This window comes from Chiloscyllium plagiosum, unplaced genomic scaffold (assembly GCF_037043375.1).
Source record: "Chiloscyllium plagiosum isolate Xiang-an unplaced genomic scaffold, Cpla_swu_hap1 HiC_scaffold_53X, whole genome shotgun sequence".
In the NCBI taxonomy this organism is placed as follows: domain Eukaryota; kingdom Metazoa; phylum Chordata; class Chondrichthyes; order Orectolobiformes; family Hemiscylliidae; genus Chiloscyllium; species Chiloscyllium plagiosum.
This window is the reverse complement of record NW_028270191.1, coordinates 14,620,853-14,648,795: the sequence shown is the minus strand read 5'-3', so window position 1 is coordinate 14,648,795 and position 27,943 is coordinate 14,620,853. Positions and strand designations below refer to the sequence as shown.

The following is a 27,943-nucleotide window of genomic DNA, read 5'->3' as shown; positions in this document are numbered from 1 at the left end:
ATATAAAAGTCAGCATTAAAAAAGGTGTGGTCAACGTCCTGAGTATCCAACACATAGACCGCGAGTTTAATTTGAACTACATGGATGGAATTTGTAAGGGATAATCGATAAATTTCAACAGTGGTCCTAATACTGCAGTTGAAAGCGGTTTTACCCATAACAAAAAACATTGACAGACTCCAAAGTTTGCAGAAGCGCAAACCACAGATTTATACCAATCCATGTCATCTCTCTTCAAGAGCCCTTTTCAGTACTCAAATTTACACAAGGAAAAGACACACCACTCTAAATGAATTTAACTATTTCAAGCCACATTTATTTGAGATTTATCTATATAAATGGTACAAATGTACTGAAGCTGCACCAAAAAGGGACTGTTACCCACTCCTGCATTTTCTGACGCTTACATCGTCAATTCCTGCAAAAATAAAAGAGTTATCAGAAACTTGCAATATTCAGCATAGTCAATCATAATGATTAAAGCTACAACAGTAAAATAAATTTAGAAACTACTCTTCATAGTTAGTGCTAACATTAATTTTTTAAAAACGCAATAAATTCAATCATTAAAAACATAAGCAAGCAACTCACCATAATAGCATTTACAATATCATTGTTGTTATTTTTCAATGCTCGGACAGCCTTGGCCCTCGACACGTTGGCTTGGGACATAACTAGTTCTATGTCCTTAACCTCCACACCAGTCTCATCAACCTATAAAGAAATTAAGAAGTTATTTCCATTTCCTACATTTGTCTCCCTTTAAAACAGGGCCACTACCATTCCCAACCCCATGAAGAGAAATTGCAAGGTGAAAATATACCCATCTGCATGATAACGTTTGCAACAGCATATGACTGCATTCTTAAATTTAAAATACACAAGATTTCTGGACATTTGTAGGTCAACAAACTGTCCATAGGCGCTCGATCCATGAATGCTGCCTGACCCGCTGCGATCGCCAACATTTTTTTCAGTGCCGATCCCAGCATCGGCAGTAATGTGCTCCTACCCATTTCTAGGCAGTCCCTGGATTGCGAACAGTTCTATCCTTCAATCCATTTGCAAGTTGGAACACATGCAGTAAGATGTAAAGGAGCCACTTGAACATACGGGAAGTATTTGCATGTCATATCTTTAAAATTACACCCGTACATGATTAGATTAGATGACTTACAGTGTGGAAACAGGTCCTTCGGCCCAACAAGTCCACACCGACCCGCCGAAGCGCAACCCACCCAGACCCATTACCATTACCCTACACCTAACACTACGGGCAATTTAGCATGGCCAATTCACCTAACCTGCACGTTTTTGGACTGTGGGAGGAAACACACACAGACATGGGGAGAATGTGCAAACTCCACACAGTCAGTCGCCTGAGGCGGGAATTGAACCCGGGTCTCTGCATGGGACTGTATTTGCTTTAACTGATACTCAAATCCAGATTTAACGCAAATAGAAGACTCAAATTTACGTTTGAGGGACGGCATGATGGCAGAGTGGTTAGCACTGCTGCCTGACAGCGCCAGGGATACAGGTTCAATTCCAGCCGAGGGTGACCGTGTGCATAGCTTCCATGTTCTTCTCATGTCTGTGTGGGTTTTCATCATTTTTCCAGTTTTCTCCCACAGTCCAACGATGTGCAGGTTAGGCAGACTGGCCATGCTAAATTGCCCATAGTGTCCAAGGATGCAAGCTAAATGGATTAGCCAGGGGAAATGAAGGGATATGGATGGCATAGGAGTCGAGGTAGGATGCTCTTTAGAGTTGATGCAAACTCTCTTTCCACATTGCCGGAGTTCTATGACTTTATGCCAATAAAGCCTTCAAATATCAGTTCAAATTAACGAATGGACACCCAAGTATATTCCTGCTTCTTGAAGGCAGCTTACATCATGGTCTCTATTTCCCCCTCCCCATTGGGCCAAAGCAATTTAAAAAAAATGTTGTGGGTTATGCACAATAGGTAGAGTTCAGGCTTATTGCCTTCGGTCAACAGAATTAGGCAATTTCTTCTCAAGGTCAAAGTACTTCAATAGCATTAAGGTCAGTTGTGTCGCTGTCCATAAGTGGATAGCCTGCTAACACTCAGTTGAGGACTGCAGACTGGGGACTTGGGTCTGAATCCCACCATGGCAGATAGTGAGATTTGAATTCAACAACAGAAATTCCGGCTTAATAGTGACCATGTAACCATTGTTGTTTGTAGTAAAAACCCACCTGGGTTCACTCATGTCCTTCAGGGAAGGAAGTTTGCCACCGTTATCTGGTATGGCCTATATGCAAGCCCAGACTAATAGCAATATGGCTGATTCTTAACTGGCAATTTGGGATGGACTGATATTGCTGGCTAACCCTGTGACATCCATAACTGATGAACTAATAAGTAAAGATTGTGAAGTAGATAATATTGTTATTGTTTGGGAACTTCGATTCAATAAATGCAGGAAAAATGAATTTTAATTCTCAGTTCTGCAAAGGAAAGCCATTTTGAGCAGTGAACTAAAGACAGCTTTTATTCAAAAGTGTGCGACTGAAGTTAATAACTTGATTTAATAAGTTAATTGTTAAATGTTTACAAAGTTGAGTTAGGGCTCTTGAGATGCAGTGGTTGTGTTCCCACCTCTGGGCCAGGAGACTCAAGTTCAAGAGATGTGCGTCATAATTTAAAAAAAAATCAACCTGTTCAGAGATATCTACAAAGTTGAGTGATGATACGGGAACAGTGATCAGGTTTCATTCAGAATGGGTCATCCTACCAGAAAGACAGTTTTAAGTTTGCAGAGCAGGGAAAAAAAAAAGTGAACAAGGAGTAGGCCATTCAGCCCCTTGAGCCTGTTCTGCGATTTAAGACAACTTTCTTGTCACCTCAAAACCTGCAGTCCCACCTACTCTGCTAAATTTCCAAAATATCTCAAGCTACTTCAGTCCAGGCGATTCAGGATAGCGGCAACCCAGTATGTCTGCCCTGCCGAGCTCTGCACCAGAACCCAGACAAAGTGGTGCACTCACCCTCCCTTTATTACCCAATGTGGTAGAAATAGTTATTGTTTAAGCCCCAGAATTGTTCAATGTTAAAATAGTTAGGAAAATGACCAAAGGGAAGGAACCGCGAGGATCACAGCAAGCAGTCCACCATGTGGACTGTTTCACATGGCTATGGCTAGCCATTCATTTAAATGGTGCACCTGGAACATTAAGGGGACTCATTCACCAATTAAGAGAAAACAAGACTTAGAAAAAAGAGAGAGAGGGTCGATGTAGCCTTACTGCAGGAAACACATTTAACCGATAAGGAGCACTTGAAGATGCAGCAGAGTTCGGACAGGTGTTTTTCTTATCCTTTCATTCAAAAAGTAGAGGAATTGCTATACTCATCCAGAAGAATGTCCCATTTCAACTGTTAGACCGAATTAAGTATGAATATGGGCGATTTATGATTCTTAAAGCTTTAATACATGGACAGGAATATGGGATTTTGAATGTACATTGCCTGCCCCCCCCTCCCCCCGGCACATCCCCTCAAATTTTTAGTGGATGCGCTTTCCAGGTTGATGGCCCTTGGGGCGCGTCATACAATTGCAGGAGGAGGCTTTAATCAACTTATGGATTCCAAAGTAGACAGGACACCTTGAGGCCTTGCAGGTAAGTCCCTGCAATCCAAGCAGTTGATGGACCTGATCAGGGAGCTGGGGTTAGTGGATGCGTAGAGATATCTTCACCCCAAAGATAGGGATTTCACCTTTTTCTCTAATCCACTTAAGTGCGATACCAGAATTGACACGTTTTTGTACCATCAACCTTTTTGAATTCGGAGCTGTCTTGCAGAATCGGGAACATAGCCATTTCTGATCATGCAGTGGACATGGAGGTCAAGGCCGGTGGTAACAGGATAGGCTTGCGACACTGGCACAAGTTTGTAGAGTATTTTTTATGGGAATTTAAAATCTTTTGGGTCATTAATTTGGGTAATCCATTGGTGCTCTGGGAGACTGCCAAGACCTATGCAGGGGGTTAGATTATTTCTTACTCAGCGACCCAGAAGCAGCAAAGGGGATCGCAGCAGCATTTGCTTGAGGTAGCTGAGTTAGCATACTTTGACAGACTGTCTGTAACCAAGTTGCAGCGCATTACAGCCCTCAGGGCTACTTTGAATGCTGTGCTCACTCAGACAGCAAAGAGGGAAATCTCTTTTGTGAAGCAGAGATTATTTGAGTATGGTGATAAACCAGGTAGATTCTTCGCATACCTGGCCAGCAGCGGAGTCAGAAATATGAGCTATCTAGGAGGGACCCCTTTTGTTACTTTCTGGTCACAGGCTTTCTACAGAAAAAGACTACATTGATGGTTAGTCCCTGTAAGTCGGATATGGAGAGAAGAGCGCCCATAGACTGGAGCACACTCTCGGTCAGCACCTCTATCACTTGTTAGGAGGTAATGTTTCGAAAGACATTGAGCGGCTATCTGGAATCTGGACTCAGGAAGTACAGACGCAAGTCTTGTCAGAGGTGTGACAGGAATTTTGGGAGAACGCAAGGAAGATTTTGATTTGTAACAGGATGCAGACTATGCAACTGAAGGTAATCCACAGTGCTCATCTGGCATCGGAGCCGCTTGCGAAATTTAAGAGTGTCGCCAATGTGCCCCAAATGTAAAACAGATGTTGACACTCTTACTCAGCTTGTGGCATGACCACAAGCATCGCAGGTATTGGGGTGCCATAGCGAGTGTTTGGAAGAGGTCTTGGGAACGGAGGTTAAGTTGGATCTCCTGTGTCCCTCCTCTCGGGTTTGCCAATCTCCCCTCTTTGGACACGCATGGGAAGGAAACTGTTTAATATTCTTTCATTGTGTGTGAGGAAGAACATTCTAATGAGCTGGGTGTCACAGAATCCCCCGGGACTCTCAGGCTGGCATAGATTAGTCATGCAGCACATCCCCCTGAACTTCCTTACGAGTATGGTGCACCAGAAAACAGGAACTGTTTTATAGAACATGGCAGCCCTTTCTGAATTATAAAGACGCAGACTTGTCAGCTGTATTGCGTACTCATGAGGGCTATGTCTGACGGTCCGGGGGACCCTGTGGTTGTTTGGGGGGGGGGGGGTGGAGAGGAAAGAAGAGAGAGAGAGAGAAGAATCTTGAACAGATACGGGTTTGTCTATGGATGCCCTTGGTGTTGGGGAGCTTTGAGGGATTGCGCCGTGTGTAGTAACTTAACTGAATATAACTTAATTTACCTTGGTTCAATTTATTTTTTTTTCTTACTTATTGAATTGTAGTTTTTTCCTCTCTCCTCAGAAGTTTGTGGAGTGCAGTAGTAGTTTGTTTTCTGTTACTGTTGTTACATTATATGATTGTTATACTGTTTTGTAGTGATTTTGTAAAAAATTTAAAATCTTCTTTCCCCAATAAAAAGGTTTACAAAATAAAACTACTTCAGTCCAAGGAGGAGTAAAACAGTCAGTCAGTTGAATAAATTGAAAATGGTGATATTTCATTGGGATTGAGCAACTTTCTAGGATATTGCTGGGGAAAAAGGGTTTAATATTTCTTTTTTCTGGTTTATGTCAAGATCTTCTACATTAACCTTTTGACTTTGTGTAATAAACAAGAGTATGTTCAGTTACTGGACTACTATAATAACCAAGCTAGGTTTCAGTCACAGCCAACTTGTCCAGTGTTACCATTAGTCGAGATCATAAGATGAACATTTACTGAAGTTAAGCATTAAAAAGAAAGGTAATAGTGCCAAAGAACCCAAGTTCCTTAAGGAGGACTAGTGATACTATTGATAAAAACTGCACTATTACATATTTAAAATATTGAAAAATTACATTTGGGCCAACCACGAAGGGACAGAGTGACCAAAGCACAGGGTGAAAGATGATTCAAGGAAGAATGGGAATCTGGAATTCTTCCCTGACAAACCCATGTTTCCACCCCCCCCACCCTGCAAAAGACATTGAGACAGAGTCCAACAAACAGTTCAAAGCGGAGGTAAATAAGATAAGATTGTTATGACAAGGGTATTAAAGATTACAGAATACAGGTAGGTAGATTAAGGGATAACAGTCTATTCTTGTTTGACATCCCCAAGGCACACGCATGATCATTACTTACATGTACAGAGTTTGTTTGGACCCAGTATGAAACTTGCGATCCCAAATTAGATATGGGCAGTACCAAGTACCATGCTGTTTTCCAGAGCCACATGATAATTACAGAAGATATACATACATACCTCTTCCTCTTCACTTTCCTCTTGTACAGTTGGAGTCTGTGTGTTTTCTTGGATATTGGCAACAGATTCTCCCTGTACCTTGAATTTCTCTGCAGCAGCCAATTGAGCTTGCTGAGATAAATCTTCAATCTAAGCAGAAACACAAGTCATTGTCACTGTACAAAAGCTACTTTAAACGTTGCAAGAAAATACTCTTTAAAAACAACAGCCTCAGTAGAAGAAGAAAATAGGATCGTCAAATGTGAAATAAGCACTCAACCAGCATTGGTATATTTCAAAGAAAAGCAGGCAACCCACTCCAGGAATAAGATTCATACCCATACTGAATTACAAAGCAAAACAAAATGTACATGAAATGGAGCCTTTCCTGCTTTGTGCATCATCTAGTCTCTCCGCCTTTCTAAATACAGAGGAACCTCAATTATCCGAATATCGATTATCCGAAGGAGAGCTCGAGGTCCCGATAGAAACATTACATTTCCAAAACTGACCATGTCTTTTGATTATAATGATTAAACAGGCACCGTCTCCAAATGACTGACTTCCTGCCCTCTTTCTCTCCCTCCACACTTTCTCTGGAGTTCTGCAGAGGGGAGTACCCTAAAGCCATACCTTTCCCAGCTAATCTCTCCAACATTGTCCTGTACATGATAAAGGTGGATTTGTGTGCGTGTTTGTTTGTTTTATTTGGAGACTTACTCCACAAAAGGTGGCAGCAGTCTTGTTGTTGATGTCCAGTTGAGTTGCCCCGGAGAGAGGGGGGTTGGGCAGTGGACAGTGTTGGATAGGGTTGGGGTCAAGCGGGGGGCCAGTGTTGGACCGGTGACAGGGGGAGCAGGGGCTCGCGCACAGTGTATTGCTGCCTCGTCTCCTGGACAGGGTGCAGACTTTAAAAACTCCAAGCCCCAGAGGAAAGGCATTTATTCGGTTAATCGATTGTCCCAACGAAATAGTGCTCGTCCATCTCGTTTGGATTATAGAGGTTCCTTTGTATTATATGATTGACCCAGGCCAAAGCACAGGGAGACAATCGTTGAGTAAACGGGTACATTAAAGAGGGAGGGATACTAAAAATGCTGTTACAGGGTAGCTTTATTGATTATTTCTGATAGCACTAAGGGGGACAAAATTAGCCATGCCTGTAATAAGCCTTAACAAGGTCACAGTTTCAGAACAGGACCTTCATTCCAGACTCATCTTGCTAGAAAGTCACCCAAGGTCAGTAAAAAGCCCCAATATTACAAATGCAAGTTAAATGTACCTTCGCTTCGCCAAAAACAATATAGGTATCTGATGCCGGGCTCTTGTAGACATCTGGTTTTGTGATGACAAACAAAATGTTTTTAGATTTTCTTATCGTGACTCTGGTTACTCCAGTAACCTGGCGAAGCCCTAGTTTTGACATTGCCTGTAAGGAAAACAAGGACTTTCAGGAACGTTCTAGTTACATCAATCTTTCTAATTTTCCAGTGAATTAACGGCTTAGTTTTTTTAAAAAAAAGACTGAAAGTCTGGATAAGGCACTGGCTGCAAATATGGATTTAATCTAGTTTATAGGGGCTGCTCAGCAGAAAACACTTGCTTCACATTCTTGGTCTCCAACCCTTCACCAGAAACCAAACTGAAAATAAAGTACGTAATGTTGCTTCTCAGTGGCCAATTAGAGAGCTGACAGAAGCTGACTCTCTTCCCTGGGAACCTCTTGATCTTCACTCAAGAGTCCATCTGGTTAACAAGATCACAAACTCAATATTAGGAAATTGTAACAGAAAACCCAAGTGCCTGCTATCCATTCTATAATGATAGGAATAAAAACAATCCAGACTTTTAACATAGGCTATTGTGAAACTAATACTTGTGTGGTATCAAACTATTATCAGATCATGTATAAAATGTATTAAAGACAGATATCTCAACTCTCCAGAAAACAAAGATTTTCATGTTTACACTGAAAGAAAAATGTACTCACTTTCCGTGCTTTCTTTTCACTTCTGCTCTGTTTTGCTTTACTGACTGGTTCTTCATCTATTTCAGCTGCAGCTGCAAGCTTTGAAATGAAGGAAAAAAAATTACTTTGTAGCCACATTATGAAGAAAGACCCCTCTCAAGACAAACTCCACTGAAAGCATACCCATTTCTATTAATCATACAGCACAAAGATAGCTCAGTTGCTGTAGTTGGTGCATTTGTTCATACAGCATACAAACCAGGCTTGACTCAGGCTGAGGTGGCACCTCATTTAAAGCGGCAAGAAGAAAGAACACAAAAATTCCCATCCCTTGATATCTTCTAGTACCAGAAAACGCGCAGCAACAGGGTGACATTGCTGCTCTTGCTACCAATCAAAACATATGCAGCATAATTCTCCCCATGCAAGCAGTTACAATAGAGTTTCACAAAAATGCAAAACCCACTTATTGTTTGGGTCTTAAAGTGTCAACACAGCTAACTATAGTTTTTACATGGTGCTCAGTCAATGCTCTAAATGTTGACAAATAAAAAAGGTGTTTGTAAGAACCAGCAATTGAGGAAGCTTTCCTGTTTTTGAGAGGACTTGCAAACAGAAAACTAAGCTAGTCTCAAGGAAGGATGGCTCTTTCTTCAATGCTCAAAAATTTACAAAAATATCATTCCTTCCGTTTCTGAAAATCTAATCAAAATTTTGGAGTGTGATCAATTTCGTGGACAGAGATTCAGACCGAAGATTCAATAAACAGATGAGAGCGAGCTTGGAGACTTAACTATATTGCAGTTCTGCGCGCGACTTGTGCTCAAAATTCTTCTAAGTCACAATTTATTGACATCCAAATCTAAGATGCGTTTAGGCACAAAGGCAGAGGAAGCTCCAAGCTACAAAGACTTGCCAGCTGAGTACAGCCAATACTGATGACACCCTTCGCACACCACATAACTTTGATAGTTTTATTCCACTCACAAAAGAAAACTTGCACAATGGTCTCAAACAACTTTCAACCTTTATTTATTCATGAAAATACAAAATAATTTTACAAAGTTGGCATTAGTGCAGAGGTGCATTTAACTACTTCAAACCCTTCCCACAAAAGTGATTCAGCATTTAAATACCACCACGTTGCAATTCTTTTTCAAAATACGCAGACCTTTCAGTTACGGCAGCAATATGACATGGTGACACAGTGGTTAGCACTGCTGCCACACAGTGTCAGGGTCCTGGGTTCAATTTCAGCATCGGACGACTGTCCGTGTGGAGTTTGCACATTCTCCCCGTGTCTATGTACGTTTCCTCCAGGAGCTCCGGTTTCCTCCCACAATCCAAAGATATGCAGGTCAGGTGGATTAGCCATGCTAAATTGCCTATATATAGTGTCCAGGCATGTGCAGGCAAGGTGGGATAGCCATGGGACATGGACAGTTACAGAGATGGAGTGGGTCTGGGTGGGATGGTTTTTGGAAGGTCGGTGTGGACTCAATGGGCCGAATGGCCTGCTTCTACACTGTAGGGATTCTATGATGACAAGAAAGCAAATAACTGGAGCCAAGTACACAAGAGTGTGACAATATGGCACATGAATGACCTTGTGAACTAAATGGAATTTGATGTTCTCAGCATAAACAGGAGTGTGACTTCCAGGATTTAGCCTGGCAGAATAAATTCCATATATTAAAACATGGACAAAAGAACTTGACTCGAGGCAAATTAGCATTTTCACAATCAAGGGGCCCTCCAAAACTGAAGTCAACAGGAATCAGTGGAAATCTTATTGCAGTCCACACCCACCACAAAAGGGAGATAGATGCAATCGCCAGAGACCAAACATCCCAGCCTGAGCATTGTTGCAGGAGTTCCTCAGGGTACTGTTCAGAGACTTGACCATCTTCAGATGCTTACATTCAACACCAGATCAGAAGTAGAAGAGATGCTCGCTGATGACTGCAGAGTGTTCTATACCATTCATGACAACTCAAGATACTGAATCAATCAGTCATTGTCCATATGCAGCTAAACCTGAACAACATTGATACTTGGGCCATAAGGGGGGCAAGTAACACATGCAACATGAGCACTAGACAATGATTATCTCCAGCAAGAATAAAAATAAAACCAACTAATACCACCTGACATCCAATGATATTACTTTTGCTAAACTTCTCGATGCTCTTGAACCAATCTTCATTCACCATCCACAAAGCACAAGTCAGGAGTCTAATGCAATATTCTTCACTTGCCTGGAGTACAGCTCTAGCAACAGAAGACACTTGCCTCGGTCAGAACAGTCTACTTGATTGGCAACCACCTCCAATATACACGATGCATTACAACAGCTCACCCAAGGCTCCATTAATAATATCTTTTCAAATCTACAACTTTTACTGTCGCGAATGGGAAAGGCAGATGCAGTGCAACATCACACCAGCAAGTTCCCCTCCAAATCAGACACCAGTCTAAGAGTAATATCACCATTCCTCTATTGTCAATACATCAAAAACCTGAAACTCCCCGGGCAACAGCACCTACACTGGATGAACTGCAGTGGTTCAAGGCAGCAGCTCACCAGCTAAGAGAGTTACTTGGGATGAGCCAATGTCAGTGACACTCATGTCCATTGATGGAATAAAAGATAATCAAGCTCTCTGTTTGTGGAGTATCATTCAGAGTTAAGAAAGGGCAGATGGCACCCCAACCATATTCCAATATGAGCTATGTCTTCAGAATACATGGTAAAGTGTGATACAGTGCATGCTTCTGAGGAGAAATATTTTGAAATATACCCAAGCAAAACATTAAAACTGGAAGAGGAGGGGTCTGTAGATAGGATTCTTTACTGTGAAGACATTTGCCTTTTGAAACAAGGTTAGAGGGTGTTTATATTCACATATTTGCAGACACACCTGAGCTTGCTGTGTCGCTGACTGCGTTGTATCCTGTTCCTCCAGTTCTGGTACCGACTCATCGCTGTCCGACTCTGTCCCAGACCCTACAAAATGTCATATATTTAATACAGCACTTCGTACATTTTCTACGTTTGTGGCACTTTAGTGACTTTCAAAGAAATTGTGGTACTCGTCTTGAAAGTGAGGAACATCACTTTATCGTAGTTACCAAACCACGTTTATCAGGCAGCCATGCTAAGGTGAAGAAAAAGTGTGAACTCGTGCACTAAAGCTTTCACCCTGTACAAGAATTTTATTACAAAGGTGCAACATTAACATTTTGATATTTTTCTACAAATGCCTTAAGCAACAAACCTCAGAACCCAAATGATAACTGTAAAAGAAATAGACCTTTGCAGCATTACAGAAACGTTTTACCTTAAATTTGTTGTTGACAAGGGAGAAAGACAGATCTGGATATTACAATGCTCGGTACTGGTTAAGCTTTCACACCATGCAATATAAGCAATTTAAAACAAAGGTTAGCGTGAATGTTCTTGGTACCAGTCAACACTCCAACTTATACAGGTGCTGTAAATTCTCCATATTTGTACCTGCAATGCTCATCCTGTGCACAGAAAATAGGCAAACTTACAAAACAATCTGGATTTAAAAATAAAAGATTACTCCAAAGTTTGCCTCAAGCTTTGGGTATGAAAGATGCTTACTAATCATTAGATTTTAAAGTACAAGAACCACAATGTACTCCAAATATTCACAGGTTGAGGGAGGCAGGCAAGTTTTAGCATGTGAGACAAGACGTTAACACAGATTAGATTAGTGTACCAAGTGTCTATTAACATATTAAAACCAGTGCATTCAAGTGTTAAATCCCACTTGTAAAACAAAACAGCAAATAAACAAAAGTGGACTCCACGTTTGCATTAGTATGCAAGCTCTAAACACCTAGTGGACAGTTGAAATTTGTACATTATGTAATCAACCTGTACCAAATGGGACAGCAATTCCTCAATGAAAATTGATTTCAAACAAGATGTGATTGATCAATTCAAAGAGGACATGCAACATTCAGTAGTAACAACTTATCTTTCTTCCTTCCACCATTTTACAAGATGTTAATGCTAATCATTAAGAAAATATGGACTACACACTTTACATAAAGTACAGATTTCATACCGCATTACCTTCATTTGTACAAGGACAGGCTAACTTTAAGTTACCCCATACACACTGGAGGACAGAAGACAAACATCCCCACAAAAATACTCCTCCAGAACAGAGCACCGTACTTAAAAGTTAGCTGTCCACAAGATGTGAACTTTTATAGGACAAACCTTTACTTCCCAGCTCAAATAGGCAGGACACTACGACATGCACACCTCAACCAAACTAAATACCCTCATTATTCTGCTTCACCACAGGCTCCTTTCCAGTTGAAGCAGTCTTGGGAATTGCCTTCTCAATAACAGATGGGGGAGGACCTTCACAGAGGGGAGTCTCGTCGATGGCAGAAATCAATGGTGGCATCTCATCATCATCAATTTGAGCAGCTGAAGATGATCCAGGTGATGGGGTAGAGTGTTGAACAGAGGCAGATGGAAGAGTGAAAGATGATGGAAAATCAGTGACAGGTGTTGTAGATTCTGACAAAGAAAGTTCAGTGGACAAAGGTGTTTCATGAAGGGAATGATCAGGAGCAGGCAAGGGAGGCTGAAGCTGTGCATTAACAGAAGGATCAACAGACAGAAGCAAGTCAGTGCACTGAGCAACTTGGTCAGATGAGGTTAACTGAACGACAAGGGGTTGTAACTCTGAATTAGACAGGTCAGGAGATTGAAGCAGTTTAAAAGGCGAGACTACAGTCAGTGCCTGATCAAAAGCTGGCATAGGTAGTTTATCAGCAGAATGTGTTTTGAGGGACACAGAAAAACCATCAATTACAGGGAGAGAGGACAGAGGAGGCTCAGTGGTTGCACTGACAACTGAAGATGGCTCAGTAATGCATGTAGACATTGCACCTTGAACCTCCGTTGCAAGAGGGGTATCTAAAGGATTGGCCAATAATGTATCTATTGCAACTTCCAGAGAATTAAATGACACCGACAGCTCAGTTGTATCAGTGGAGGAAACTGAAGGGACATCTGCTGAAAGTAGCTCACCAGTGGCATGGGAAGCAATGAGATTGGCAGACAACTGTGCAGTATCCGTAACATCTGTCACAGTTTGAGCTGAAGACTGTCTAGAGGAAATAACAGTATCAATAGGCAAAGTCAGGGTGGCAGAATTGGAGACAGGTGACAGCAGACCAGCAGATGACAGCAAATGACTGGCAGAGTCAGTAGATAGTGGCTGGTCAGCAGCTGCATCGGTGTTAGTGGGCAACAGCAACTGATCAGCAGACTCTAGCAACTGACCAATAGCATCAGTGTCAGTGGGTGGCAAATGACTGGCAACATCAGTTGGCAATGGTGACTGATTGAGAGCATTGAGACATGGAAAATGACCACTAACACAGGCAGCATCAGCAGATATTGGCAACTGATTGGCAGTATCAGTGGGCAATGGTGGCTGGCCAGCAGAACTAGTGGGCAACAGTGGCTGGCGAGCAGCATCGGTGTCGGGGGGTAACTGCAACTGACTGGCAACATCAGCTGACAATGGTGACCGATTGAATTCATCAACATGAGATGTCAACTGATCAGTAACACTAGCAGGATCAGTGGATGATGGCAACTGATCAACATCAGTATCAGTTGACTGAGCAATAATGTCAGTGGGCAACGATGGTTGGCTAGTAGCACAGGTGGACAACAATGGCTGGCTAGCAGCATCGCTGTCGGTAGGTGACTGCAAATGACTGGCAACGTCAGTTGACAATGATGATTGACTGAATTCATCAACATGAGATGTCAACTGACCAGTAACGCTGGCAGGATCAGTGGATGATGGCAACTGATCAACATCAGCATCAGTTGACTGAGCAATAATGTCAAAGGGCAACGATGGTTGGCTAGTAGCACAGGTGGACAACAATGGCTGGCGAGCAGCATCGCTGTCGGTGGGTGACTGCAAATGACTAACAACGTCAGTTGACAATGATGATTGACTGAATTCATCAACATGAGATGTCAACTGACCAGTAACGCTGGCAGGATCAGTGGATGATGGTAAGTGATCAACATCAGCATCAGTTGACTGATCAACACCATCAGCGGGCAACGGTGGTTGGCTAGCAGCATCAGTGTCAGTGGGGGACTGCAACTGACTGGCAACATCAGTGGATGATGGCAACTGATCAACATCAATATCAGTTGACTGATCAACACCATCAGCGGGCAACGGTGGTTGGCCAGCAGCATTGGTGGGCAACAGTGGCTGGCTAGCAGCATCGCTGTCGGTGGGTGACTGCAAATGACTGGCAACGTCAGTTGACAATGATGATTGACTGAATTCATCAACATGAGATGTCAACTGACCAGTAACGCTGGCAGGATCAGTGGATGATGGTAAGTGATCAACATCAGCATCAGTTGACTGATCAATACCATCAGCGGGCAACGGTGGTTGGCTAGCAGCATCAGTGTCAGTGGGTGACTGCAAATGACTGGCAACATCAGTGGATGATGGCAACTGATCAACATCAGTATCAGTTGATTGATCAATGTCAGTGGGCAATGGTGGTTGGCAAGTAGCATTGGTGGGCAACAGTGGCTGGCTAGCAGCATCGCTGTCAGTGGGTAACTGCAACTGACTGGCAACATCAGTTGACAATGATGATTGACTGAATTCATCAACATGAGATGTCAACTGACCAGTAACGCTGGCAGGATCAGTGGATGATGGTAAGTGATCAACATCAGCATCAGTTGACTGATCAATACCATCAGCGGGCAACGGTGGTTGGCTAGCAGCATCAGTGTCAGTGGGTGACTGCAAATGACTGGCAACATCAGTGGATGATGGCAACTGATCAACATCAGTATCAGTTGATTGATCAATGTCAGTGGGCAATGGTGGTTGGCAAGAAGCATTGGTGGGCAACAGTGGCTGGCTAGCAGCATCGCTGTCAGTGGGTAACTGCAACTGACTGGCAACATCAGTTGACAATGATGATTGACTGAATTCATCAACATGAGATGTCAACTGACCAGTAACGCTGGCAGGATCAGTGGATGATGGCAACTGATCAACATCAGCATCAGTTGACTGAGCAATAATGTCAGTGGGCAACGATGGTTGGCTAGTAGCACAGGTGGACAACAATGGCTGGCTAGCAGCATCGCTGTCGGTGGGTGATTGCAAATGACTAACAACGTCAGTTGACGATGATGATTGACTGAATTCATCAACATGAGATGTCAACTGACCAGTAATGCTGGTAGGATCAGTAGATGATGGCAACTGATCAACATCAGCATCAGTTGACTGATCAACACCATCAGCGGGCAACGGTGGTTGGCTAGCAGCATCGCTGTCAGTGGGTAACTGCAAATGACTGGCAACATCAGTGGATGATGGCAACTGATCAACATCAATATCAGTTGACTGATCAACACCATCAGCGGGCAACGGTGGTTGGCCAGCAGCATTGGTGGGCAACAGTGGCTGGCTAGCAGCATCGGTGTCGGTGGGTGACTGCAAATGACTGGCAACATCAGTGGATGATGGCAACTGATCAACATCAATATCAGTTGACTGATCAACACCATCAGCGGGCAACGGTGGTTGGCCAGCAGCATTGGTGGGCAACAGTGGCTGGCTAGCAGCATCGCTGTCGGTGGGTGACTGCAAATGACTGGCAACGTCAGTTGACAATGATGATTGACTGAATTCATCAACATGAGATGTCAACTGACCAGTAACGCTGGCAGGATCAGTGGATGATGGTAAGTGATCAACATCAGCATCAGTTGACTGATCAATACCATCAGCGGGCAACGGTGGTTGGCTAGCAGCATCAGTGTCAGTGGGTGACTGCAAATGACTGGCAACATCAGTGGATGATGGCAACTGATCAACATCAGTATCAGTTGATTGATCAATGTCAGTGGGCAATGGTGGTTGGCAAGTAGCATTGGTGGGCAACAGTGGCTGGCTAGCAGCATCGCTGTCAGTGGGTAACTGCAACTGACTGGCAACATCAGTTGACAATGATGATTGACTGAATTCATCAACATGAGATGTCAACTGACCAGTAACGCTGGCAGGATCAGTGGATGATGGTAAGTGATCAACATCAGCATCAGTTGACTGATCAATACCATCAGCGGGCAACGGTGGTTGGCTAGCAGCATCAGTGTCAGTGGGTGACTGCAAATGACTGGCAACATCAGTGGATGATGGCAACTGATCAACATCAGTATCAGTTGATTGATCAATGTCAGTGGGCAATGGTGGTTGGCAAGTAGCATTGGTGGGCAACAGTGGCTGGCTAGCAGCATCGCTGTCAGTGGGTAACTGCAACTGACTGGCAACATCAGTTGACAATGATGATTGACTGAATTCATCAACATGAGATGTCAACTGACCAGTAACGCTGGCAGGATCAGTGGATGATGGCAACTGATCAACATCAGCATCAGTTGACTGAGCAATAATGTCAGTGGGCAACGATGGTTGGCTAGTAGCACAGGTGGACAACAATGGCTGGCTAGCAGCATCGCTGTCGGTGGGTGATTGCAAATGACTAACAACGTCAGTTGACGATGATGATTGACTGAATTCATCAACATGAGATGTCAACTGACCAGTAACGCTGGTAGGATCAGTAGATGATGGCAACTGATCAACATCAGCATCAGTTGACTGATCAACACCATCAGCGGGCAACGGTGGTTGGCTAGCAGCATCAGTGTCAGTGGGTGACTGCAAATGACTGGCAGGATCAGTGGATGATGGCAACTGATCAACATCAATATCAGTTGACTGATCAACACCATCAGCGGGCAACGGAGATTGGTCAGCAGCATTGGTGGGCAACAGTGGCTGGCTAGCAGCATCGGTGTCGGTGGGTGACTGCAAATGACTGGCAACGTCAGTGGATGATGGCAACTGATCAACATCAGTATCAGTTGATTGATCAATGTCAGTGGGCAATGGTGGTTGGCAAGTAGCATTGGTGGGCAACAGTGGCTGGCTAGCAGCATCGCTGTCAGTGGGTAACTGCAACTGACTGGCAACATCAGTTGACAATGATGATTGACTGAATTCATCAACATGAGATGTCAACTGACCAGTAACGCTGGCAGGATCAGTGGATGATGGCAACTGATCAACATCAATATCAGTTGACTGATCAACAACATCAGCGGGCAACGGAGATTGGTCAGCAGCATTGGTGGGCAACAGTGGCTGGCTAACAGCATCGGTGTCGGTGGGTGACTGCAAATGACTGGCAACATCAGTGGATGATGGCAACTGATCAACATCAGTGTCAGTTGATTGATCAATGTCAGTGGGCAATGGTGGTTGGCAAGTAGCATTGGTGGGCAACAGTGGCTGGCTAGCAGCATCGCTGTCAGTGGGTAACTGCAACTGACTGGCAATGTCAGTTGACAATGGTGACTGATTGAATTCATCAACAAGAGATGTCAACTGACCAGTAACACTAGCAGGATCAGTGGATGATGGCAACTGATCTTCAGTATCAATAGGAGGTGACTGATCAATACAGTCAGTGGGCAACGGTGGTTGGCCAGTAGCGTTGGTGGGCAACAGGGACTCTTCACCACCATCAGCAGGTGATGATAACTGACTGGCAGTTGATGGTGATTGAACTAACTCATCAACAAGAGACGACAACCCACCAGCAATACTGACAATGTCAGCAACTGACTGCTGCAACTGACTGGCCGCAGTATCAGTGGGAGATGACAATTGATCAAGAATGCCAATGGTTGATGGTGGCTGGTCAGTAATACCAGTGGATGCTGGCAAATGAGCAGTCATAGCAGCATCAGGGGGTGAAGGCATTCCAACAGTATGATCAGGCAAGCACAGCCTATCTAATGTAGCAATACCATCGTTGAGTAAAGATGCAGCTGCAGCAGTTTCAGCCATTTCATCAGCCAAAAGCTCGATAGCTATGCCAGAAACAGTGGGGGCAATAACACTGTCACATGGAAACTGTCCAGAGTTGGTAGTAACGGAGTCAGCAGATAAAGACAGTCCATCAGGGGCAACATTAGTATTCTTCAGTGAGTCAGGCAAAACAGCAGTTATTTCCAGATCAGTCAAATGTTGAGTTGGAGTGCTAGTGGGCAAGGACAACTGATCAGTGGTGGGGCCATCAACTGCATCAGTAGGTAAAGGTACACTAGTTACAGCAGAACAGGCTGGCAAAGGAATATCATTGGCAACAGTAACCTGGTCAGATTCAGACAGTCTAAAATCAGAGCCTACTTCAGTGTTCAGGGGATTAGATACAGTCAACCCAGACAAGGCAACCGAGTTAGTGGGCAAAGTCAACTGATCAACAGTGGCAACTGCAACTAGGTCAGTAGATGCATGTAACTCATCAACAGCATCAGTACGTTCAGCAGGTAACAGTGGTTGCTCAGTGGGGAGGCCAGCAGTAAGTGAAGGCACCTCACTAGAAATTATAGAAATAGGAGAAGATAGAGACAGCTCTAAAGGTGGTTGGACAAGAGACACAGAATCAGACAGTAGGTATGAAGAATCATTGGTGGTGGTTTGGTGGGATGGAAGCTGGAGATCAACGCCATGCAAGTCAGTAGCAGCTGAAAGCTCCATCTTATTGGCACTGCTGGATTCATATTCAGCCTGTCTGTACTCACTGGCTGAAGAAACTGATTCATGCTCAGAACAGGTTTCAATGGTAGCTGTTGAAGATAACCAAAAAATCATGAATAAAAGTATAGAGCAGTGTTGTCATTAGGATTTAGGTGTTCATAGAAAATATAATCAACTCCAAAAAAAGTTATTAAATTCACACCACGGTAACAGGTAACTGGATCCATGTTGTAACTTATATTCCATACAAGCCTACATCCACTCATTGGCATATTCTCTTCCTTTCCCTCTTGTGCTTATTTAAAACAAGTCAATGTTATTTGCCCCAAGCATCCTGTGGTAGAAAGTTTCTTCTAAAATCTCTACTGAAGTCATCAATGATGACCTAGTATTTACAGGCTTTGGTCTCTCCATTCCCCATTTTGTCACATCTACCCTTTAAAGATCTGAAATCAGATCAACCTTTAGTTCTTTTCAAAAAGCTTGCTGGGTTTTTCCTGATATGTATACAGTATCATTAATTCTGGTACTAGAGTTCACATTTTCTTTTGTGAATATACCCAGTTCCTAATACTCAAGTCAAACATGTGTTTTAATGATTCGACAGTGAAATTTTGCAGTGTTAACCTCTGTTAGAGATGATCCCCAGTGGTTTTATTTACTTTTTAAAATAGTCTTATTAACCAGTGTTATTGCTATGTATTTGCATCCTGAGTATTCTCCACCACCATTTAGATCATTACCTAAGCATTTCATGTTCTTTACTTATGCAACCAAAATGCAAGATCTTGAACTACAACTACACTAGTTTGCCAATTACATTTACACCCATTCTGCAAGTTTAAGATCTTCATGTACTTTGTCACATTCTTCATTGATATGGACTATACCCCAATTTTGTGTGCTGCATTTGAAACTGCACTTGTTGATTTTGTCAATATGCCTTCTCTCTTCCACTGTGCTACCCCCAATAATTTCTGACTTGAAGCTGCCATCACTCAAACAATAGGGAAATGTAGAGGATAGCCCATTCAAATGAAATGAATCTCAATTTTTGCTTTAGGAAAATGCTCCAGGCCTAACCAGTCACTGTGGTGATAGTAATAACTTGATGTGACTAATTGAGGAAATCTCATTAAATAAAGTGCTGGATTTAGACAAAACAAATCTTAAGTGCATTGGAAACAATTTGTTAAATAAGCCTATTGACAACACAGTCTTCAAGAAAGAGTTACAAAAATTGAAAAGACAAGATAGAAAACAAACATTCTGAATTCTCATGTCCACATCAAGTGTAAAATAAGCTTTAGATGTGTCACATTATAAGCAAGTGATCAACCACCTGACCTTAATAATTTTGCATTTTTTGATGGGATATGGATTTCAAAGCAGTTAATTGGACTCCTTTATGGATTAGCATGCAAGGAAGAGATGGTGTCAATACCTATTCATTACTTTTAGGCTTTTAACTCACTGTGCTCCTAAGTGACACTCCTACACTTTCAATAGTATTGAGCAGCATCTCAAATATAAATAAGCTAGATTTAAAAAATACTTTTAGAACAAAGTCACCTCATTGGCATTTACAATATATGGCATTAGTTACTTTGCCAGGAACATTTCTGTTTTGTCCATGGAATATCATCTTAGCCATGCAGTGAAGTACAAAAGGCCTTTATCACTTCCAGGACAGAGTTGGGCATGGGGTGGGGTGTTGGGAAACCTCTTGAACAAGATCCCAGAAGAACAACAACAACTTCAGAACCAGAATTATCACAAGCCAGTATTCTTTGAGAAGAAATTATTAAAAATAGCCGTAACTACATATAATAATTCAACCATGCAGTTACAGCTAGCATAAGGGTCAAATTTAAATGGTTTCCAAATTATTTTTTGTAGCAATGCCAATGCTCAGGAAATTGAACTCTTTAAAAACAAAGATATTGGTTTCAAGAATTACCAGATTAAAAACATGATACGTACAGTAAACTTACTCAAATTTAGCAAAAATAGATCTCCCAAGCCAAACATCAGATAAAACACGATTACTGCACTGGTACAAGTTTAGTTCCCCATAGGAATCACCAGAGTTCAACAATTCAGGTTAGGCTGTTTTATGCCATGTTTTGCATTGACTGAATCAAATGGTCAAATCCATTTCACTTTAGGATCCACATAGCTAGTTGTCACAAGAAACGATAATCCTAGTCTGGAGTCTAGAGGCAAAAAGACTGTAAAACCTAAGTTACCACCCACTTTAAATGGAGTGGTTAGAGTAGTTGAGAATACACAAGTGCACAAGAACAAACAAGAAAGTTGTTAGCGGAACTGCAAGTTTCAGATCACTGTTAGTTTAAGGTGTCATCTATTGTCAGTCTACCTGCAGTTTGAACAGACTTCTCAGGAGAAACGGGGGATGCAGGTGCTTGGACTGCACCAGGCACAGCAGGAGCTTCTGAGGCAGGAGCACCGGCCCCAGCTAGAAAGTTGAGTGATAACATGAGTTACAGACAAACATTAAAAGCAAGCTTACAGTCTAGATTAAACCCAGAAAATTTTACACACAATCATTGAGAAATACTGTAGTAAGCCAGAAAAAGAAACAAACCAAGTTAACATTTGCTCACACCATTTTTGATCATTCATAACATTTGACTGGGTTTACCAATCCACATTACACCTGTCAAAACAAATTTAACAACACATTGTTCAAAGCCTTTGTACAAAGTTAAAAAAATAAAAATAGGATCTGATCAGAGACAGTATATTACTTCAAAATAAGAGTGTCAGCAAGGCAAAGCAAAACAAATGGTTTCATTTCACAAACCATTAAAAAGAGCAACAGAAATATTATACTATTAATTAAAATAAAGGAATTTGATAACATAATGAAGTGTCCAGGAACCAGCTTGGAAAATCTACATCTACATTGATTAGCAAACCAAAATGGTTTCAGTCAAGAATTTTACCTCAGATTTACCAGACAAAAAATAGGTTGTTCAGCCCAACTGGGGCAGTGACTTGCTCCACACCAGCCTTCACCCTCCCCTTTTCGTTCAACATATCCCTCAAATTACATTCTCTTTTGTACTGTAAGGTTCCCCTTAAATGCATCTATGTTATTTGCCTCAACGACTCCTAGAGGTAGCAAGTTCCACATTCTCACAACTGTGTTTTTCCATAAATCCACTAAAGAATTAATGATCATTTCATATTTATGCCTCTAGTTTAGGATTCCCCAAAAGTTATATATAATCCTAAACTAGAATCCTAAACTAGAGGCATAAATATGAAATGATCATTAATTCTTTAGTGGATTTATGGAAAAACACAGTTGTGAGAATGTGGAACTTGCTACCTCTAGGAGTCGTTGAGGCAAACAACATAGATGCATTAAACTCCTAACAAAGCCACTCCTTACCTTTCTATGCTAGGGAGAGTCCCAGCGTGTTCAGTCTTGATCTTAAGTCTGTTAACACCTTAAAATTTTCCTTTTGTGTAGCAGCTCACGAGCACTGAATCAATTAAGTTTGTTATAGTAAACTATTTACAACATTGGTGGCATCTTAGGAAGAGAATAAGTTAAATTTCTACTCAGTAATATTGGTTTATCTTCTGACTTCTGCAAAAAAAAAAGAATGCTGCATAGATTTCCTACTTGAATTATAAGAGGTTCAAGCTTTTTTTTAAAAAAAAGATACAAGCCAATCACCAAGACTGGATGAATCTTTGGTCTCAGTAATTTTAAAGAAAGGCATTCACACAGCCAGAATTTTTAAAGACCATCCACGATACACAATTTAGTCAAGATGCACTGCAAAACAAAATGCAAGCATTGATTATTTTTTGGGCCCAATACATAATTTGCCTCTAAGCTTAAAAAGCATAGACAGTGGCACAGGTTACAACTTGGCATTGGTTCAACATGGCAGCTTACCAAAAAGAACCAAAAACAATAAACCTACAAATATCAAAATTGCTAGAGAATGCTGAAAATCTGAAGTACCACAGAAACATCCCACAAGAACTCAAAGTATTAACGAATGGTTAACCAGACAATTTATGGATGCATTTAGAGTCAGAAGTGTCTACTTTCTCTTGACAGAAGTCTAAGTGAGAAAGGTTCCTTATTCAGGTCTGGTTTTGCACTTTTATCGAAAGAAACAAGCCAGCCAAAGCACAGAAGCATGACTGGAGATTAAAACACCCAGAGCAAAATACTTTCTGGATTAGCAGGAGTTAGTAACCTTTAAAAGTAACATTTTTTAATCCCACAAATGCAATTATGATAGAAGGCCACTTAGCCCCAAGAGCCAATGAAACAATGGCAGAAATCAGCCATAATTTCTATAAGGCCACTTTTGCCCCATATTACTAAATACCTTCGGTTAACAGAAATCTTAAGTTTTAACAGGGGATTTAACATGCTATTTACAGAACAATTCCAAATTTACACCATACTTTGTGAGAAATGATTCCTAATTTCAGTTCATAATTCAGTTAGCCAAGGATGTTACTTCAGGAGGTCTCGCACTAGCACTTCACTCGTCATTCAAGCCAACTTCATCGGTCAATCTTCACACAAGCTAAGGTGTCACCCTCAGCCAAAGTCACCTCACAAATCTGCTTTAAATATTTCATGTTCAAAGGTTTCTGTTCCCAACTAACAAGACATTTCACCTGCATAGGAACAGCCACCAAGGGTGAAACACAAACTCGTCAGGCAAATAAAAAAATTTAATGACAATCCCCAACTCGAGTAACATGTCTTGCTTGCTGTGACTTCCTCCAAAACCAACACCTAGCACTTGAGAAAAGCAAAGAGTCACCCCAAGGGATTTACATATAAAATAGAACTGTGCAACTGGACAGTCAAAATATAAAGTTATGATTCTCAGACCACTAATTTACCTTGATTGTTTAATTTTATTCAATGTCATAAACAATGAACATTGAAAATAAAAACTCAAATCAGGACAAGATTTGATAATCAATTTGCACTCTGTTCATCATCCCTTCTCTATACCCTTAATTCCAAATGATCCATGAAAGGGAAAATAGATGCAGCCTTTCAGGATTCAGTCCCCCATTGAAGTAACAAATTCAGCCATGATTCAAGAACAGTTCAAGAAATACGTTGAAAGAAATGTTCATGTACCTACAGCAGTGTGGGGCAATTTCAAACACAGCTTTCTGTGGCCCTTTCTGCTCTCCTGAAGGGGCACACTTACTGGTTACATAGCAGCTCTAGACATGCAGAATTCCAGCTCAGGTCTGCACTGAGGGAATGCTCCAGTGAAGCTACCGTTCAAATTTAACTCAAACATTAAGACCCAATAGGTGCTCGAGAGATGCAGGTGAATAATTTCACAGAACAATGCCAAAGGACCATCAGGCACCAAAATAATATAACCAGTTATAGTGATGATCATTTCAACTTCACTATAGATAAATGCTTAACGCAAAGTGACTGCTGGATTTGTAATATTTTCCTTTCAAAAAAAAACATTGCAGGATCATAAGGTAGCATTATTGCAAACTTTTCATTGTTGTCATCTTGTCTGCTTTGCACAAGTCGATTGTCATATTTGCCTGCTCAGTGATATTTGTACGCAATGTGCTTTACAGCAGCTCATGATATAAGGCACCACACACACTTTAAGCCTTGCATGTGTAATTTTGCGCAATGTAGCTGCTGCATTTGCCTACATAAGCAGTACTTCAAAAGCATTCTTACAAATTGCCCTCAAGATATGCTAAAGTGCTATATGGCGGGATGTTCACACAAGCTCAGTGAAGTGCATTTTATTTCGCGCAAATTGGCCCTGCATTTGCCCAAATGTGGATCACAGCACTTCAAATGTAGTTTTCAGCATGTATGGGACTCCAGGCCACCATGATAGGGAAATTCAGTAATAATGTGAGTCCATTGTTTATTTTGCGCAAACTGGCTGCTGCATTTTCTATATTGACAGGGCTACTTCACAGCATTGTGTATATAATGCTTTAGGTGTGTCCTTGCTGTTATAAATGCGTGGTCATTTAACTTCTGCTCTCACCTGCTGAGTTTAAATCAGTGATATGTTTGGTGTAATAAAAACAAAGTCATCAGTAGCAGGCACCATAAATTTTACACTTAGAGGAAACTTGTGGCTTTTATACATGTTAGTTTACAATTTCCATCACATCCTTTTATTGTAGTACCTTCTACATTACTCTGTAAAAGCAGGTGTATTCAAATGCAGAGTTATTTTCAAGGGATCATGGAAAATAATTATCGTGGTTAGAAACTAAACAAAAAACCTGGCTATTAATGGCAGTTATGTTGACAAAGCTACCACCTTACTACTATCGACAACGCACCTGAAAGCTCCTGAACAGCTTGAGGCAGTGTATTCTCAGTGATGGCCCCAGTTTGGGAAGCTTCACGTGCCAGTCCAGAAATGGCAGATTCTGTTGAGTCAGTACCTGCAGCCAATTCGCTTGAAGCAGTGCTTTCTCCCCCAGAGGCAGAAATGCTGACATCACTGTATTCTTCTGCTGTAAAGGATTTGGGACAGTACTACAAATGGACAATATAATACTGACATTGCCCAAGTTCGCAAATTACCCTTGGGGTTCGAACGCCCTCTTTCCTCTTCACCCCACTACTCCCAAAAGAAAAGTAGCCTTCACACCAGGTGACCACATGCACTAATAATGTGCTCCTGTTAACATAGTGAGGACAGTAAAGTGACCAGCATCCCATTAGGTGCTTAGTAAATATTTACTAGTCAGTTGCGCTTAAGCTGTGAAAAAACCAAGGGGAAACTCAAGTACCATATAGCCTTGTATCAAGATCAGAAGTGCATATAATATCAAAAGATGTTTACACTTACATGGAGTTATACACCACAGAAACAGACCCTTCGGCCCAACCAGTCCACGCCAAACATAATCCCAAACTAAACTAGTCCAACCTGCCTGCTCCTGGCCAATATGCCTCTAAATCTTTCCTATTCGTATACTTATCTAAATGTTTTTCAATGTTGTAACTGTGCCCATATACACCACTTCCTCAGCAAGTTCATTCCATACATGAACCACCCTTTGGAAAAGAAAAATTGTTCCTTACATTTTTTTTAAAATCTCTCTCCTCTCACCTTAAAAATATACCCCTTTAGTTAGGCAAAAGACACCTATCATGAACCCTACCTGTACCCCTCATGACTTTATAAACCTCCATAAAAGGTCACCTCTCATTCACCTATGCCCCAGTGAAAAGTCCCAGCCTTTCTTTATAACTCAAGCCTTCCATGCCTGGCAAGATGCTGGTAAATCTCTTCTAAACCCTCTCTAACTTGTATTTTTCTGGCTGTGGAATATCGTCAATTTAAACTTTAGTGTGCTACAAAGCTCCTAACATGCGCTAGCCCAAAATCCTTAATCGACGTAGTATTCAATCATTTCACAACAAACAACAACTTGACAACTTTGGCAGGCAGCTCATGGTTGCACAACAGTGACACTGAGCTTTAGAAACATATCCTCCTATAACCTGACACTAAATCAAACTGTCACTTACAAACAAGCAACTGATTTAAAATTATCTATATTGAAAATCCAAATTTTCATTGTACTGAACCTTTCTTTTAAGAGCAAAGCCTGCAACACTATCAGATTGTTCTAAAATCAAGGACAAGTGGTCATCCTAATGATTTAACATCCACCGTTTATTTCAGTGCAAAGCACTTTCAAAGCTACATCAAGACTGTGCCTACTGTACATTATAACCTCTTTAATGTATGCTTCATACACTGTGCTCAAGCCTAAACAGAATGCAATGGCTGCTATTTTGTAACAATCGTGTGGAGAATCGCATCTTTGTGCTTAAAATGTTTGTGCAAACACTTAATGCTGCGGAGCAAAATGCATAAAACTGCATGAGCCTCAATTTCAAGTGTTTTTATATTGCAACCACCACCCTGAAGTGGCAGTACACCTTGGAAATCTGAAGAATTTACAAAGCCAACACATGTATAAAAGCAAAATACTGTGAATACTGGAAATCTGAAATAAACTGAAAATGCTGAAGAAAATGAAACGCAAGCCTGTTTCCACAACACAGGTACCTCTTTCTGCAAGGAAAGAACTAACTTTGTAAGGGGGGAAAAAAAAAAGACCATGTGCATAACCAAAACTTAAGCCACGATGAGTGTTCCTTCAGAAGTTCAACTTGAAAACGTTTGTGAAGATGACCAGTTTAGGCTAAGGATACCAACTTAATAACTATAAAGATACACCCAGAAACAATTGGCACCATCTACATTTTCTCCTTGCCTATTCAATTTTCCACAAAAGTAGAAGTCATAAATCAGCAAAGAATTGACAGATTGCCACTGACATTCAATTCAAAGTAACACTGCAGTACAAAATGGTTGCGACACTCACCTTTCCCTCAGCAAGTGGCCTAATAGGCCACAAGTTTCAATGTACCCTGGCAAAAGCCACTTATTTAAAAAGCCGTAGATGCAGACATCTTGAAATCTTCCAATCATCAGCACCATTTGACCTTGATGGTTGGATGCCCAGAGAAACCTTCCCTTATCAATCTTTGTGCTTTCCAAAGTTATGTTAAGAAGCTCTACATTGAGGTATAATACCAATCTTACTGTACACTGACAGACATTTGTGCAAGCATGCAGAAATAGAAGGTGGAGGAGAATACAAACAGCACTTGGAAATGGACCATTAATGAAAAACAAAAAAAAAGTGCGAACCATGAAACCTTAACTGTGGAGTTGGAGGGCAATTCGCTGGGTACTTGAAGCCACAGGTCAATAGAACAGTTACACAAGTATTAGTATGACTAAAAGATGACCTACAATTAATATCCCAAGCCTTGGTCATTACTTAATGCAATCCCAATGAATAAACCAAAAATAAACTGGCCCAGCAGTGTAAACAAAACCCACAAAACCACTAATAAAAATCCCTTGTGCAAATTAGCATGTATACAAACCTGTTTCAGCTTGAGGCTGCTGCATTTCTTGCTCCGTGGCAGGAACGGTTTCTGTGGCTTCACCAGGCATTC

The 27,943-nt window shown here is 41.6% G+C and overlaps 1 protein-coding gene across 3 annotated transcripts; it reads right to left on the bottom strand.

Moving 5' to 3' along the window:
- Positions 1-290: 290 nt before the first annotated feature.
- Positions 291-27,943, bottom strand: naca (nascent polypeptide associated complex subunit alpha). 3 transcript variants are annotated; one of them, XM_043682006.2, is made up of 11 exons: positions 27,872-27,943; positions 25,234-25,410; positions 21,251-21,349; positions 18,915-18,959; positions 12,516-12,761; positions 11,116-11,201; positions 8,216-8,293; positions 7,508-7,654; positions 6,247-6,375; positions 592-714; positions 291-418 (listed from the first exon to the last, which is right to left on the bottom strand). In XM_043682006.2, exons 1-11 carry the CDS (start codon positions 27,939-27,941, stop codon positions 404-406), a joined length of 1,215 nt encoding a protein of 404 aa, XP_043537941.1. In that variant the 5' UTR covers positions 27,942-27,943; the 3' UTR covers positions 291-403. The 3 variants fall into 3 exon arrangements, with proteins under 3 accessions (XP_043537941.1, XP_043537942.1, XP_043537943.1); XM_043682007.2 differs by having other exon boundaries at positions 12,516-12,668; XM_043682008.2 differs by lacking the exon at positions 25,234-25,410.